The sequence below is a fragment of the Microtus oregoni genome, unplaced genomic scaffold, assembly GCF_018167655.1.
Source record: "Microtus oregoni isolate MIOR12 unplaced genomic scaffold, Mior012 000103F_ref0000194, whole genome shotgun sequence".
NCBI lineage: Eukaryota > Metazoa > Chordata > Mammalia > Rodentia > Cricetidae > Microtus > Microtus oregoni.
In genome coordinates this window covers 2,308,739-2,323,031 of record NW_024544717.1, presented here as the reverse complement: position 1 = coordinate 2,323,031, position 14,293 = coordinate 2,308,739, and the positions used below count along the sequence as shown (strand labels likewise).

The 14,293-nt window shown below is 43.2% G+C and overlaps 1 protein-coding gene and 1 non-coding gene across 5 annotated transcripts in view; one reads left to right on the top strand and one right to left on the bottom strand.

The window, feature by feature from the left end:
• Positions 1 to 14,293, bottom strand: part of LOC121443255 (inositol-pentakisphosphate 2-kinase) — a 51,423-nt gene that overhangs the window by 5,793 nt on the left and 31,337 nt on the right. For 3 of the 4 annotated variants that reach the window (XM_041644945.1, XM_041644942.1, XM_041644944.1), the window contains exons 12-13: positions 7,498 to 7,577; positions 3,104 to 3,323 (exon numbers count right to left, since the gene is read on the bottom strand). In XM_041644945.1, coding sequence (XP_041500879.1) covers positions 3,104 to 3,323; positions 7,498 to 7,577 — 300 coding nt within the window. Of the gene's footprint in view, positions 1 to 1,045; positions 3,324 to 7,497; positions 7,578 to 14,293 lie in introns of those variants that run through there. The other variant, XM_041644946.1, reaches the window with a different exon arrangement.
• LOC121443275 lies at positions 13,921 to 14,027 on the top strand. The gene has a single exon (XR_005973644.1). It is a non-coding gene; the product is annotated as a U6 spliceosomal RNA (small nuclear RNA).

Here is a 14,293-nt window from a genome sequence, read left to right as displayed (position 1 = left end):
AGTGATGACTGCATTGTTCCTTTCACTGGGAACTTCACTGAAGACACACCCGCAGTCTGAGTGTGGTACAGGACTATAACACCAGCACACAACAGCAACCCAAATTTAAAGCCCACCCTGGCTACATAGTGAGCCACTGTCTCGGAAAACAAAGGCTAAAGTGTACCTCTATAGTAGAACAGTTGCCTAACATGGACAAGGCCCCAGCACCACAAAAGAAAGTTTGAGGCTGTATCATCTCAGACACAGAACTAACATTTGGTGAGTGCCTTCATTACCTGTTATGCTGCCAACATGACAGGTTAGTGTGGGCATCCTGAACTAAGCAGAGCACATCAGAACATGATTAGACAGGGCAATGGTGGCACATGCTTTTAACCTAAACAGATGCAAAAGAAAAAAGAAGGCAGAGTCGAAGAGCTGCCAGGAGCCGCTGGAGAAGCAAGATGTAAAGTAACAAGCCGCAAGTCTCATGGTAAAATATAAACTAATAGAAATTGGTAACTTAAGCCGGGCAGTGGTGAGGCACACCTTTAATCCCAGCACTCAGGAGGCAGAGGCAGGCGGATCTCTGTGAGTTCTATTGGAAGTCAGCCTGATCTACAAGAGCTAGTTCTAGGACCGCCTCTAAAACTACAGGGAGGGAGGGACGGAAGGACAGAAGGAAGGAAGAAGAGCTAGTTAATAATAAGCCTGTGATAACAAGCCAAACAGTTTATAATTAATATTAAGTAAGCCTCAGAGTGTGATGGAGGAAGGTCATTGGCTAATAAAAAAACTGCCTTGGCCCATCTGATAGGGCAGAATTTAGATAGGCAGAGTAAACAGAACAGAATGCTGGGAGGAAGAGGAAGTGAGCTCTGAGGCCATGCTCCCCTCTCCCGGGCAGACGCCATGAAGCAAGCTGCCAGGTCAGACATGCTGAATCTTTCCCGGTAAGACTGATGCTACACAGATTATTAGAGATGGGTTGATCGGGATATGAGAATTAGCCTGTAAGGGCTAGAGTTAATGGGCCAAGCAGTGTTTAAAAGAATACAGTTTGTGTGTTGTTATTTCTGGTGTAAAGCTAGCCGGGCGGGAGCTGGGCGGGACGAAAAGCAGGCCCGCAGCTCCCACTACAAGAGTGGTTATTAGGGAACTGGTAGACAGGAGAGACACTCCAGTTACAGATCTGTGAGTTCAAGGCCATCCTGGTCTACAAAGCAAGTTCTAGGACAGCTAGGACTGTTATACAAAGAAACCCTGTCTCAAAAAAAAATAAATAAATAAACGGGCAGTGGTGGCCCATGCCTTTAATCCCAGCACTCGGGAGGCAGAGGCAGGTGGATCTCTGTGAGTTCGAGGCCAGAAGAAAAGAAAAGAAAAAGAAGCAAGTAAAAAAGAACATGGTTAAGTTTTTACATCAGCAAGGTGCTCCTTCCATGTTCTTTATCCCCAGGAGAGGTTGTTTGTTTCTATCCACCTATCTTTAGCCTCTTGCTAAATAGTAATTCTCCAAGAGAGACTAGTGTTTCAGCAGTAAAAGTTTCGTGCCCTGAGAGCCTGGGACCCACCCTGAGATCAGTACTGAGGTTTCAGGCATAACACCTCCACCACACACATGCACACATACACATGGCTAGTCTACCTCCAAACCAGTCAACACTGCGTCAAAACAAAACTGAAGGCTGCTTTCCCCTGCACATCTAGAGTCATAAGAACATGACCTTCAAGCACATGACTCAAGTGAAGGCTATAAGCACATATCCCAGCATACAACCAGTCAAAAGAAAGCCAAGGATCCAAAAGTACAAGTGTCTTTACCTGAGTCTTCAATAGTTAGAATATTAGGACAGAATTTAATAAATTCTATAGGAGGTCGCTTGATCAAACAAGTATAATTCTCAAATTATCACAAAATTTCCCACAAAAATTTACAATCAGCAAAATATTTTCTTCATTTTTCACGTAGCATTTTCATACAGTTCCGTGGTTTTTACTACTATGTTACAATAAGCCTTCATTTGTCTCTCAAAAGGATGATATAAATAATCAGTCTGTACAGCCTACCATAGGATAAAAAAAATGAAGCCAAAACTCCCAATGATTTCATAGCAGCCAGGCACACTTTTGGTGACCCTAATAAGAATCCTCAGTGCCAGCCAGGAGCCTTCTATAGCCCTGATGAAAACAGCAAGGCCCTAGACCCACATACCCAACATGTCCCAGAGCTAACCCCAGGATGAATGTGGTTTAGGAGGAAGGGAACCTTGTTCTTCAACCACCCAAGACACCAGAGTGCCAGGAGAATCCAGGCTGTCAGGCACACCCACCCAGCCAACCACAGCAGCTCTGAGTTACAGCTCTGCTTCCAGCCTCTACAGCAGCAATTTCAGGTAGGAAAGAATGCCTCAGCTCCCCCTAGAGTTAAAATCATAATGAGGAATTTAAAAACAACAACAAAAAAGCAATGCTCATGTAAGTGGTGTCCATCCTGACCTGAGTCTTATGTTCCCTGCTGCTGCCCCTTTTCAAAGCCATGGCCTTCAGTACCTCCACAGGGACCTGAGTCTAAACCACTCAGAACCGATGTCCGCACTAACCCCTGACCGCTCTGCAGCAAGGAACTACCCAATGCCTGTGTTGATGTGTGATTTGCATTGAAAATGTAACCAGTTAACAGCTGGGAAAGTTCCAGTAGTATCCATGTTTTCTTGAAAATCCAAACGGTAAGATACTCGTGACAATTCAAGTTTTTTATGTCAAGAGTCTGGTGGTAGGAGATCCAAACCTTGGGTCTTAATAATAAGGCTTTTTGCATTAGAGAATTAGACGTGAGCTCTGCTTGGAAGAACTATCCAGGGTGTTTTCCTGGGTTTAACGGACACTTCCACTCTAAGAAAACAGATGGCTTGCTGGGACACAGCACTCACGTCCTACATTCCTTGTCCTAGAAGACTCTAGTGCTCTTCAATTCCTTGTCTCTGAGAGGCAGTCTAACCTCAGCAGGGGTTAAAAGCAAAAACATTCACAGCCAAGTCACCCAACACAACCAAAAATAGCTCTGTCATTCAACTTTCACATTCAAGTTTCAAAGACACCGCAGAGGAAAAAGTTAGACCTTGTGGAGAACTAATGTGCAATCTTCATGTTCCTTGAACCGAGTCGACCTCACAGTGTCATCTTTGGCATGCACAGTCTTTGAGTAATAGTTGACGATCTTGCTGTCCAGTTTATACTGGTGAGGAATGCTCTCATAGGGCTTGAGGTCGAGGTCCAGTACAGACACAGAGAAGGCCAACCGGGACCTTGATGAAGGGATAACAGGCCTCTGGTCAGAGCTGCAAGTAACAAGAGAATTTCAGATTACACAGACCCTCAGGCCCTCCCAGTCCAGCTTTCAGAGCACCCATTCTGTGTCTGTATGCATCTCCTGTCTGGGCAGCTTCAAACACTAGCGCAGGTAAGTAAGTGACTGCTAGGCCACAGGCCAGTACACTGTCTGGGAAGAAGGTTTAAAAGAACCGAAGGTGGAAAAGCCATTATGTGGAATGTGTGAGTGATATTCCCCATGTTCCAGTGGTATTAATGAATGCTGGAAAAGAAAAATCACTTTATTGTGAGCCAAGTATTACAAAACCTAAGAAAAAGTAAAGAGTAGATCAGGCTGTGCGACAGCCAGCTGGATGGCTGCTGAGAACAGACTCTCTTTATGTGCTTTCCCGTTGCTGCTGAGAACCAGTTCCTTCGTGCTTTTCACATTTGGAGAGCAAGCAGTTCTGTGTTAACTCTCAAGTCACATCTTCAATGCTTTTTTTTCCCCTCAGGGCTTTTGTGGATTTTATATACACCAGAAAGTCCTGACTTGAAAACCTTTTCAGAATAACTTTAAACCTGATACTGAGGTTGCAGTGGTATCCAACTGTTCTGAAAACACAGTACATAGCATTCATACTCCTGCCTGAATGGCATCTAATCCCAGGCTGGCACAAGAGAACTGTTGGAGAGTTCTGGTTCCTCCATGCTCACTACTCTTGTACACTTAGAGATCATTAAAAACAAGACATACAAAATAAGCTTCAAAAACTCCCAAGTTGGAAGAACAAACACTGACATACATGGGCCTGTTCTAAAGTACACTAAAGCCTTGATCCGCATTTGCTGCTCCAGAATCCTGTTTATAGGGAAAAAATTGAGTTTGGCTCGATCACAGGTCTGACAACTGACCACAAGCTCCAAAACAGTCAAGGACACAGGCCAGTGTACACTAGCCCCTTAATACTGAAAAGTCTGTCTCCTTCAGACTATATGGCAAAAACTCAGCAAAAGCCAGGGCACAGTCATCCCTACCCTACTGCCATGACCACATCCCTGTCCCTGTAGTAGCCCTAGAAACTGGTACTGGAATGATCTGGGGGCTGGAGCTGCTGTCTTCACCTTGATAGCTGTTCTCCAAGACACTAACCAGATTTGAGGGAGGCCGGGAGATACACAGTGAAGCCAAAGCGCATGTTTGTAATAGACTTGGCAGGGTTTAGGGATAAGTAGCAACGAGAACTTCCCTGATAGTTCTAAACTCTTCAAAAGCCTGGAGCAACAGGAAGGCAATAGAAACAAATAGCAAACATAGACGCTTATGGACTATACGTTAAAATTCAGGGATATAAATTCAGCCTTGGGTTTACTATGCATCTTAGGATGAACTCGGTCTCTGGTTTTCCTGAATGTTATTTCCTGGAGCTAGGTACAATTCTGGGGAGCACAGCACCACCTTCCTCAAAGAAGGCTCATGCCTGTGTATATTCTCCAAAGTAAAATTGGGGGTGGAGGACATCTAATCTCAAACTCTGCAGCTCCTTCCACAGGCAGACAAGCACAGCAGTAGGGTACCGTGGAGTGTCCTGTTGCCATCCCCCTAGCTCCTTTGCTCCTGCTTCAAAGTGGATCTGGACCACCAACTTTGAGCCTCCTGATGGGCCCTATTGTCTGGCCTTGAGACCTGACCTTAGCAGGTAAGGCAGCCTCCAAGGGCGGGGCCCATTCTTCCTCTTCAGAATCCTATGCAAAAACAAGTCAGAATTTCCCAGTCTGCCATCTCTCTTCAAATTCGTCACCAAATTCTCAATTTCCACAAAATAGGTATACGGAGGCATAATGCCAAATGGCAAAGCTTTTCAAACTTTCAAAAGCTCTAAACATTTCACATTTTAAAATTAAATAAGCTTGAATCAGTGTTCATGAAACACACTTAAGAATGGAAATGATTTTTTACCTAATTTTCTTTTTCCCTTTTTCATCGTGGACTTTAAACTGAATTCATTTTATCAGTGTATTTGTTGTGACATGAGATAAACTAACAAGCCTGACAATGGGCTCAAGATAAGATGCTAAGAGATCAAATATTAATACAAAATTATATCATCATAACCCAACCATATTATTTGTACAGTTTTTAAATTTTTTAAATCAAAATTATGCTGCAAGACATTTCCTAGCCTCTAAAGATTCTATATTTATTTTATGCACATTGGTGTTTTTGCCTTCGAATATGTCTGTGTGCGGGTGTTGGATTGCGTGGAACTGGAGTCACAGACAGTTGTGAGCTGCCATGTGGGTGCTGGGAATTAAACCCTGGTCCTCTGGAAGAACAGTCAGTGCTCTTAACCTCTGGGCCATCCCTCCAGCCCCCTATAAAGATTCTAGCAATGAGAATTTGAGAAGAAGTGTCAGAGACAAAGTTATGCTGGGTCACACACTGGGAAGGTGGGCAAGTCCGCATTAAGCATCCTTGATTGCTAACTCCTTGCCAGATTAAAAAGGCAAAAGTGAGAGGCTGATCAGATCGAGCATGTCTACTGTGGCCAACTATGTACCTCGGAGAGACTACTATTTCCTAGCCGTGATGGTATTTCTGTCTTGTCTTATTTTAAGCATAAAAGTGAGACAATCTTCCTGTCTCTGGAAAAGGGAGCAGATGCAGTACTTGGTGGCTGGTGATCCTGAGCCTCGAGCCATCTGGACACACAACCCTCTGCCCCCACAGCAAATGTTGATTTACTGAGCAGTTGGAGTCAGGGTGTGGAAAAGGAACCCAGCCTTCAGCTTTCCTCAAAGGAAACAATTGTGGACCACAGACACAGTGCTGGAGGGGATGAGTCACAAGTGTATCCTTCAGGTGCCCTGAACTTCCAGCCTCTTGACTTTGAATCAGCTTCCACCTGAGCACCCTGCACTCAACACCTTTCCCTTTCCCAGCTGCATCACTGGCCAGGCTTGGGAGCAGCTCTCCTCTAGCATAGATCCGTAGTCTACTGAAGGGTTCCTCAAAGCTAAGCTCGGGGTCTTTCTTAGGGACGACAGGAGCTTGTAACTAACCAGAGCCACTGCCTTCAGCCCTAACTATCCCTTCACATGCAACACCAGACAGTACAACTCTGTCTGTGCCTCCCAGAGAACCTTACTGGGAAACACAAAGCTCAGAAACATCAGAAAGATAATCACCTAACCCAGGAACACAGGTCAGATGTGGAGGATTCCAGAGAAGTCTGTAGGGTTTGGCATTCATGAAGATCAAGGCTGAAGATGCTACAAGACGAAGAGGCTCAGCATGAATCACTAAAAGCTAGGGGAGGTGACAACAACTAGCCAAACATTTGTGGGGAGAAAGATGGCAAACATGCTGGTTATTCAGAAGAGGAACAAGAATACACTGTTTGAGAGGTTAAAAATGGCAGTAACAGTTGTGAAAGTTAGTACGCTCTGCAATCTTTAAAAGGTTCAAGCACTTCAGCCTGAATGGAGCCTGGGCTTCCTCTGAAAGGAATTGGCCACATTATTTACACTCGGTTACTAGAGTTTTTTCTTATAAAACAATAATGAACATTCCAATTTAATAGAGATATTAATAAAAACATATAATAATCATTTTAAAGGAAAAGTCTTATTATCCATAAATGCCCGTAATTAAATCACAAGTTTCTAGAGAATAAGAGTTAATAAATAAGTTCCCATCCAGCTGGGCATGGTGGCGCACACCTGTAATCCCAGCATTCTGAAGGCAGAGGTAGAATCTTTGTGAGTTTAAGGCCAACCTGGTCCAGAAAGTGAGTTCCAGGACAGCCAGGGCTACACAGAGAAACCCTGTCTCAAAACATTCCCCCCCACACACACCCTTGCCACACACACATGCAAAAGCTCCCATCCTTCAGGGGAAAAAAAAAATGAAGCCCTTTGAGAACAACTCTAACAAAGATATAGTAGCCCCAAGCCAGGCTGTGGAGGCACATGTCTTTAGCCCCAGCTCTGGAGAGGCAGAGGCAGGTGGATCTCTGTGAGTTTGAGGCCAGTTTGGTCTACAAGAGCTAGTTCCAGGACTGTTACATAGCGATACTCGGTCTCAAAAAAAAAAAAGAGAGTAGCCCGATCAGGCAGGGTTTCTAAGTAAGGGAGTCTCTTTGTCATCATTGTTCCACAAAATCATTAGACCAAGGAAGATGTCATGCAATGGTTCCTCACCTTGTGCCCTGTAAATAAGGGGAGAGTGTGATCATGATGGAACAGTCCTTGGCGGTCATAGCTACCCGGTACTGCTGCACCTGTGGAGGAAAGAGAGGGTAGCTCCGAGTCACAAGGCCTGTCCACTAAACAGAGCAACTATTTTCTGTGATAAAGCCTGACGGTGAAGTTAGGCTGACACAGTGGGAAACAGTCCCCTTGACAATATACAATACACACACCAGCCTCCACTGTATCCTTTCACCTCTTACTGCATGTGGACCCCAACTGGATCCCTGAGACTTGTGACCTGCCATCAGTGAGTTAACCAGTCTATCTTTGGGGAAGGAGGGAAGGGGAAAGTTGCCTCAGCTTTTCCATATTTTGACTACACTTAGTATTCAGCAGTAATCACTGTACCTTCTAGAAGATACATGCAGTGTATTTGGGGGAAATGGTGATTATAGCCAATATTGGACACATTCTAGGGCTGTGAATCTATTAATTCTGCATCCTCAGCTTGCAGTGAGGTATCCCACTGTACAAAGAAAACCAAAGACAGAACTGCCAGGTGATGACGGGGCTGGACCAAGCACAGGTGCATGCTTCTGAACTAGCTCTTCCACAGAACAAGACAAGCAAATTCAGTTCTGCATTATAAACCTGCCCAGAAACCCCAGTACCAATACTACACATGTGAGGCACGTGGAGAGACCAAAGACAGAGTGTCCACCATGGTCACCTCTACAACACACAATTTGAGGCAGTTTTTAATCCCCTTTGTTCTTTGGACCTTGGTACATCTTTTGAGTATTTTAAATAGTTCCTGCTTTTACAGTTACATGAAAGGAACTGGCTTTACATATCATCACTGGCCCTAGCATCTGACCTGATGACAGAAAGTACGCTCTTTTCTCCCTCTCAACCATTTCCTCTGATTTTGCAGAAGCAGGAGGTGCTGCACTGGGAAGGCCTCAGGTTGCACTTCCCTGAGGCAGGGAGGGGAAGGGGCAGCATAATCCACACCAGGTCTGCTGGCTGTTCTGGACCTTAAGAACCTGGAAGCTAGAGACACCCAGCTCCCATCCGCACACCCTCCAGTTAGCAAAGAAATTTGTAATTTCATGATACATAGCAAGAAGCCCAGTCAAAAAGTATACTGGGTTACTGTGTATCACCTTGACACAAGCCATAGAGTCATCAAAGGAAGGAGCCTCAGCTGAGGAAATGTCCTGAGATGCAGCTGTAAAGCATTTTTTCATTTAGTGATCAGTTGGGGAGGACCCAATCCATGGTGGGTGGTACCATTCCTGGCTGGTGGTCCTGGGTTCTATAAGAAGGCAGGCTGAGCAAGCCATGGTAAGCAAGCCAATAAATAAGCAGTATCCGCCCATGGCCTCTCCATCAGCCCCTTCTCCAGGATCCTGCCCTGACTTCCTTCAGTGATGAACAGCAATGCTGAAATGGAAGTTAAAAAAAGGGGGGGGGGGGGGGAAGGGGCGTATTAACCCTTTTGTCCCCAGCTTGCTCTTTGGTCATGGTGTTTTGTTGCAGCAGTAGAAACCCTAATTAAGACAAAAAGGAAGAGTTCAATATAAAATGCCCTGAAGGCATAGCCAGTCTAAACGAGGTACAGAACAAAAAAGCCATATGAGACAGTCTGAAAACCTAAACAACTATCAAGAACTTTACATGATACAGGCCTAATCCAAATGCTAAGGATAACCAATCTGATGATCACAGGGAGAATGTGTAAGTCCTAGCCACTTTGGTGGTTTACACATACAGTCCCAGAATTTGGAGGAATCAGAAGGGTCAGGAACTCAAATCACGCTCTGCAACAACAGTGAATTTCAGGCCAGACTGGACTCCATATACATCTTTTATGTGTGTGGGTGCTTTGTCTGCATGTTGTACAGTGCCTGAGGAGGCCAAAAGAGCATTAGATTCCCAGGAAGTAAAGTTACAGATAGTTGTGAGCCACCATATGGGTACTGGGAGTTGAACCAGGGTCCTCTCTAAGAATAGCCAGTGTTCTTTAACTGCTGAGCCATCTCTCCAGCTTTGACATACAAATATTAAATATTTACATATTGTGTGTATGTGTGTCTATATATGAGAAGGTATTGTTGCCACAGATCAAAGAAATGAAATTATAACAGTGTTCTTCAGTGCAGAGGAGGGATGTGCACGTGTTTCTCAGACGCAAAACCAAGGAGTGAGACTTTCACTTAGAGTATTGTTCAAGTGGGTTATTGAGCCAATTCAGTGGTAATAGCCAACTAGAAAAACTGGATGGAGTATCAGAAATCTCTGCTTGGAGACACTGCTGACAAGACAGAGGCAACAGGCTTTGGGTTTGTTTTACAAAGGAAGGTCAACCTTCAAGCTGACAGGACAGGAACCACATAAGTCCTCTCTTAGTGTGCACACTGCTGCTCCATTCAGATTCACACCCTGAGCCCAAGCTGGCAGGCCTTCCCAGGAACTGCAGCCTTTCAGAAGGATCAGCCCCCAAACTGGGTCACAGTGACACCAGCCTGCCAGTCCTCTTGGCAGAGACACACCTATTATTCTCTTTGGAAAGACAATGTGAGGCAGCAAGTATTTCTAAAATAATTGCACAAATACAATTTCTGACACACAAGTAAAAATATGCACGCACAAGACAGAATAACATGAATAAAAGCCAGCAAAAAAGCCATGCGAGAACCTAAACTTCCCCCTCACTTTTTGCTAAGAAGTGGAAACTGCTCTAAAGAAATAACAACTATTTTGTTTTGTAAAAAGAGCTAAAAACTGAAAAACACAATAGCAGAACCGGATATACACAAAGGGACTCCAGCTGTTGAGGTACCAGACACACATGCTGCTCCACTCAAAGAATCAGACCAAACAACTGAGGAGAACTGGAAACAAAAATGAGCCGTTTAAATGTCTTAGCAAAACAACATTAAGCCTTTATCAGATTAACTAACAGGTGTGACTGAACAGGGCGGAGTAACTACAAGGGCAGTGAAACTGACCAGTTAGTAAGCTAGGGCCCCGTGGACAGGGGTGTGACGTATCCTCCATTGTGTTCCCTGCAGCAGCAACTCCCACAGTTTGTTTTCTGAGAAGTGTTAACACTAATTACCCACAAAGATAGGAACTGGACAAAGAAAGGTAACAACTTAGGGGCTAAGACCAAAGAAGAGAAGAAATGGAGAGGAGGAAAAAGCTACCAAGAATTGCTAAAATAGAAGAATCAAAGAAAATACCCAGAATGTAGCATGGAAAGGAACAGAGCCACACAATACAGAGCAGAAGGCTAACATGACACACAGAGAATTCATCCAGCACATGTGTGACTTCTAGAAGAGAGACACAAACAAATCTGTCAAAGTTAGGCCCTCTCTCAAATTTTAAGTCTAAGTAACAGAGTGTCAGGATTGATTTTTTTGCTTTTGTGTGTGTGTGTGTGTGTGTGTGTGTGTGTGTGTAGCTATATGAGTGTATGCGCACACGTGTGGAAGTGTTCTCAGTAAAAAAAAATGGCAACGGACCCACAAGAGCTGGAATTAGAGATGGTTGTGAGCATCCATTCATCCTGAAGTAGATGCTGGGAACTGAACCTAAGTATTCTCCAGGGAAAGCAAAGGCTATTCACACATCTCTCCAGCTCCTATATTTAGCAATATTTATTAATAATACAATAATAAAATAATAACTAATTAATACAATGTTAATCCATCTATCTAGCACCCAGAATATTTTTAAACAAAAAAAAATTATAGAGGCTGGCAAGATGGCCCAGTGGTTAAGTTTGGTTCTCAGCACCCACATTAGGGGGCTCACAACCACCTGGAACTCCAGTTCTAGGAGGTCCAACACCCTCTGGCCTCTGGGCACCTGCACACACATGGATGGTGTACGTGCTCATAAAATAATATTTTAAAAAACCATTTTTGTGTCTATTCAATGACAAAGAATATACAAAAAGATGGAAAAGGCATTATTAAGCACAAGAATCTAGAGAAGTGCCAGGCGGTGGTGGCGCACGCCATTAATCCCAGCACTTAGGATGCAGAGGCAGGCAGATCTCTGAGTTCAAGGCCATGCTAGTCTATAAAGTGAGTTCCAGGACAGCCAGGACTACAGAGAAAAACAGCCTCAAAAAAAAAAAAAATCTAGAATAGTTCTACTATGACAGAAAAAGGAAATTTGAAGGTAAAAAGTATATCCAAAGATAAAAAAGCCACTTGAAATGATAAATGACAATTGAAACATACTTAATTCTAATGCTGAGGGCACCTAAAACTATAGCCTCATACAGTGAAGAAGGAAATCCTAAATCCACCCATTCATGAATCACTGCAAAATAAGAACATGCACTGACACAATACAGCCAGGAACCTGAGGTGTAACTTGTTAAGTGAACCCCAAGGTTATTTTATCTTGCAAAAGAATCCTAAACCAAACTAAGGGCCTTACAGTTTATGGCTAGACTGAATCGAATGCTGTAACCTCAGTTTTTCTACAAACAGCTCTTGACTACACAGACGAGTCATGCAGTTGTTAAGTATGACATAGCACTGATAGGAAATGCATGTGCATCTTTGGGAAAGACTTTTCTACTTTTAATATAATTAAGCTATAACAGTTTCATGCTGTGGAAAGGATGAAAAGGTTCATTTTAAGAGATTATATAGTATGAGCTTTTATTGTGAAACATCTAACTTTACCAGTGTTTCAGCAAGTTTTCTTTTGGGGTGTTGGAGGGTGGCAATGGGGAGTATTGATTTAGGGGTTTTAACTCTGAAATTTGAAAACAGGGCAATTGTTGGCTATGGTACTTACTAGTTTTGTAGTAATGTTTTGCTAGCCTGACTTTCCTTACTGGTTTTACTGGTTTTTATGTTCGTGGTCCCTGGTGACTGTTAGTCTCCTTGTTTGGGCTGTGTGCAGAGTAGTGTCTCATTTGTGTGTAGGCAGTCAGAGTGTGCGTGTGTCCTTTGGCTACAGAAACACACTGTGTGACAATGGAATGGGGTGTGGCTGGGAGTGGGATGCCGAAGCTTTAAGAGCATTTGTTTTTATTTAGAACAGTATTCCTCATCTTTTGCCTGCAGGCAGGGAAAGTGTACAGTATTTTTGTTTCTGTTTTACCCTGAATTTGTAAGTCTTTAAATAGCTTATATTATTATTATAGGGGAAGACAAGTGACTTGCTTAAAGTTGTACTTAGAATTCTTACTTCCTAATTTGTGTATTATAAATATTGAAATTAAAATTGTATTACTTCTGTTTTGGAAAAAAAAACATGCAGCAAAGGCACAGCTCAATCACTGCTAGAGAAAACATCACAGGAACATAGAGCATGCACAGCATGACGCCATTTACGAGATGCTAAAAGCAGAACAAAGCACTGCACAGGAACACAGGTCAGACTCCAGCTAGAGAGACTGCATATGAGATCTTAGTTGAGACTGAGAAGCAATTCCAACAGGGGCTCTGGTTGGCTTCTGCTCACTGGGCTATACATTTTTTTTCTGAACATTCTTCTACATAAGTTATTTTTTCATAATCCAAACAGCTAATGAAATAAAGGCTCAAAAAGTTAAAATGAAAATGTTTAAATAATCTCTTGCTTTGCAACTATATGGCACTGAAACCTACCAAACATAAATTCATTTACAAAACATCTCACAGAGGTGCTTATGTGCAGGAGGTAAAAATAAAACAATGTCAATATCAACATATTTAAAAAAGAAAAACTTAATTAAATAGGATTACCGCCAGACAGTAGTGGTACGCACCTTTAATCCCAGCACTTGAGAAGCAGAGGCAGGTGGATCTCAATGAGGTCGATGCCAGCCTGGTCTACAAAGCAAATTCCAGGACAGCCAGGACTGTTACACAGAGAAACCTATCTCAAACAAAATAAAAAACAAAGGAAAAAAAAAAAGAATTACTTCCCTACCCCCCTTTCCTTCCTCAAACCTTTCCCACCTACCCCCACTCTCGGTCCGTTTTTAGTTGTTTGTGTATCTGTGATTTCAGAGCTGACCACTCTGTGTTGAACAACCAATAAGGGGCTAATTCTTCTTCTTCCAGCAGTCAATAGTTGTCTATAGTTCTTTGTCTAGTGAGGGACACTACAAACTTCCCCCTTCCACTTTAACGTGTCTATTGACATTGCCAGTGTTGCAGTGTTTTTTTTTATGCAGCTATTTCTAGAAGAGACTGTTTCATGGGAGACTGCCTCATACTCTGGCTCTTAAGATCTTTCTGCCAGTTTCCCAGGGACAGTGAGGTCACAGAACGAGAAAAGAATCTACTGTTACCACTTTGCTAGTTGAGCGTACTTCATTACTACATTCTAAATCTTATCTTTATACCCACTGATGACTGTAGCTACCCACCCCCATCAAAGAAGTCTTCTTTAAAGCAAATGGAGACCACCGTGCTCGCTTCGGCAGCACATATACTAAAACTGGAACGATACAGAGAAGATTAGCATGGCCCCTGCGCAAGGATGACATGTAAATTGGTGAGGTGTTCCATATTTTTACAAAACATACAAAACAAAGAATGAATATTAAGAGCAAGAAAAAGGTCAAGTAACATATAAAGAAAAACCTATCGGAAACCATTACACTACTCACCCACTTCACCCCCAAAAAAGACGAAGTAGGAGGCACACCTGTAATCTCAGCTACGCAGATGGCAGCAGGAAGATTCCAAGTTTGAAGCTAGCCCAAACAACACACAAGATATTGCCATTTGGACCAAGCAACTCCACTCTTAGGCATACACGGCAGAAAAAATATACAGCC